Genomic DNA, 2,968 nt, shown 5'->3' with positions numbered 1-2,968 from the left:
CGTACAGAGAATTGAGCAGAGGGTTGGAGAACTTTCTTGGGTTTATTTTTTGGTGCATTTTATTTTTTTGGGTACTTTCTTGGGTTTTGCTTGGCTGCTTGCATTCTTCCTTCCATTCTCATTGTTTTCCATTTATTATTTTTAATAAAATATTTTTATCTTCAATAAAATTTTATTATTTTAAAAGAATTATTTATCATCACGATGTTGCTCGATGCGTTTTGGGATATTAGGTGCCATTTTGATGATTAAAGAGACTGCAAATTACATAATTACAGAAATATAAAAAAACATTCATTTAATATGAAAAAAAACATCCTAATACTTAACAAAAGAAACATCTAATTATATTTTAGTAAAAATAATTAAATATCTATAAAATTTTAAAAAAATATGAAATTTTTAAAGAAATAGAGACATTCACCTTTGCAATACAAAAAAATTCGAAAAATATATAAAAGAACATCTATTTAGTATGAAAAAGAAACATTCTGATATTTATTAACTTATAGAAATTTTGGATTCACCAAAAGTATTTTGGCTGATTTTTGGCTAATACCCTTTTGGTTCCTACCATTACTCTTTATTAATTCATGTGTACAAATTTTTTAAAATATAGATTCTTGTGTTTTACCATCCTACTTTTCTGCTTCCGAATGTTGTTCTTCTCCTATTGCTGGCGTTGGTTCTGTTCTGCTTCTCCTGTGTGTTGCAGGGAAGATATATAGATTCTTGCCTTGTGGCTTGTGAGAATCGAGAGGAGTGATAACAAATGTCGACGTTGATCACATTGCATGTCATTGTGTCATACATACTATGATACACCTAAAGTTGAGGCACCCTCTTTCAGCTTATTTCCCATTCATTCCGATCACTACTACCATCTCTCACCAAATTCACCATTCTTTCCCATACTCCAAAACCAGTTCATATTCATCCCAACCCAAGCACCCACAACACTTGCTCTCCATTCTTCTCAAACAACCACCATCCCATCGCCACCACAACAAAACCACCCAACAAGTTCACTCTTACACCATCACCTCTGGCCTCTTCCACTTCCCTCTTTTTTACACCCACCTCACTTCTTTGCTACTCTTCAATAACATTATTCGTTCTTATTCTCTTGTCTCATTACCCCAACAAGCCCTTTACTTCTTTGCATGCACCCAAAAGTCCCTTACTTTCTTGACATATCCTTTACTTGACACCTTCACTTTTGCATTCCTATGCCATGCTTGTGCCAACTCAACCTGTACCCACTTTGGGATTCAGCTCCATTCCCTTATTTTCAAGGTGGGGTTTCAGTTTCATGTCTATGTGCAAACTGGGCTCCTTCAGATGTACTCAAATTTTGGCCGTTTGGTTGAGTCCTTCAAGGTGTTCGAGGAAATGCCTGAGAGAAACACTGTCACTTGGAATGTTTTGATCACCGGTTTGGTCATGTGGGGTGAGGTTGAACTTGCTTGTTCAGTGTTTAATCAAATGCCAGACCGGAGTGTGGTCTCGTGGACCCTTGTTATGGATGGCTACACTCGCTCGAATCAGCCTGCGAAGGCTTTGTCTTTGTTTAGGGAAATGGTTGTTGTTCATGGTATAGAACCTAATGAAGCTACTTTCTTGACTATTTTTCCCGCAGTTGCAAATTTAGGGTATGTTAAGATTTGTCAATTAGTTCATGGCTATGTAGAAAAGAAAGGGTTCAATGAATTTGATACACGCATTTGTAATGCATTGATTGATCTGTATGCAAAGTGTGGATGCATAGATACTGCAATTAGATTCTTCAATGAGATACCAGAGCATAGGAAGAATTTGGTATCATGGACTTCAGCTATCTCTAGTTTTGCTATGAATGGGATGGGGAGGGAAGCTGTGGAGTGTTTCGAAATGATGGAGAAAGCCGGGCTGAGGCCGAACCGTGTGACATTCTTGTGTGTCTTGAATGCTTGTAGCCATGGTGGATTGGTGGAGGAGGGGCTCAAGTTTTTCAATAAAATGGTGAATGATATTCAGCTTGTGCCTGATATCAAGCACTATGGATGTCTGATAGATATGTTAGGGAGGGCTGGGAGGTTAGAGGAAGCAGAAAATGTTGCCTTGCAAGTGCCTCTTGATATAGCCAATGTTGTGATTTGGAGAACACTTTTGGGTGCTTGTAGTGTTCATAATAATGTTGAAATTGGTCAGAGGGTAACAAGAAAAATATTAGAGATGGAGAGAAGACATGGTGGGGATTATGTTCTTATGTCCAATATCTTTGTTTGTGTTGGGAGATTTAATGATGCTGAGAGGTTAAGGGAAATGATAGACAAGAGAATTGCATTTAAAATTCCTGGTTATAGTTTCGTCTAAATCATATATAGTAATAACATAGGTGTCTACCTTTATTTGTAAAAGAGATGTGGTAATTAACCTTTGAACATTGGGGGAAAATTGTCTCCAAGCATGGCAACTAGTACAACTCATGAAATAAATTACTGCAGACTTGGTGCCAAATTATTTGTCCTATTTTGGATCTCCCCGTCAAACCGATCATGCAAGGAAAATGTGTTCGTCCTGACGTCCTGTATATATACTCCCTATACTTGTACACTCGTTTAGAACACTCATTTTTAAACGATCACTAACATAAAGAATAACAATTTCTTCAGTTTAGAACAAATTGATCCATTAAAGGTTGGTCATGATTCATCCTTGTACTGACCAAAGCCAAGAAATATGGGCTAGTACCGTAGTAGTTATAAGTAATTGTCATAAGTTGATGTTTTAATATACATGTTCGTAAAGGTCAATGCTAATGAATCTACAGTACTTATTTAAATAGACGAATTAGCTAATACTTATTTAAATAGACGAATTAGTTAATTAGAGAAAGTTTAGAGAGTCAGTACTTTTATTAAAATTTGACCGGCACTTAACTCGCAAAAAAAAAATGAATAATTTTACATTATTAGATGAAATCTTA

The 2,968-nt window shown here is 36.1% G+C and overlaps 1 protein-coding gene across 1 annotated transcript; it reads left to right on the top strand.

The window, feature by feature from the left end:
• Positions 664–2,516, top strand: LOC107633850 (pentatricopeptide repeat-containing protein At1g09220, mitochondrial). Its single transcript, XM_021123228.1, has 2 exons — positions 664–693; positions 768–2,516. Exon 2 carries the CDS (start codon positions 817–819, stop codon positions 2,353–2,355), a length of 1,539 nt encoding a protein of 512 aa, XP_020978887.1. The 5' UTR covers positions 664–693; positions 768–816; the 3' UTR covers positions 2,356–2,516.

Source organism: Arachis ipaensis, chromosome B01, assembly GCF_000816755.2.
Source record: "Arachis ipaensis cultivar K30076 chromosome B01, Araip1.1, whole genome shotgun sequence".
Lineage (NCBI taxonomy): Eukaryota > Viridiplantae > Streptophyta > Magnoliopsida > Fabales > Fabaceae > Arachis > Arachis ipaensis.
Note: the sequence above shows the minus strand (reverse complement) of the source record. Positions and strands in the feature narration are given on the sequence as shown.

Bases quoted from the DNA above. Each gene is read 5' to 3' on its own strand.
- LOC107633850 (XM_021123228.1), top strand. From the start codon at position 817: ATGATACACCTAAAGTTGAGGCACCCTCTTTCAGCTTATTTCCCATTC.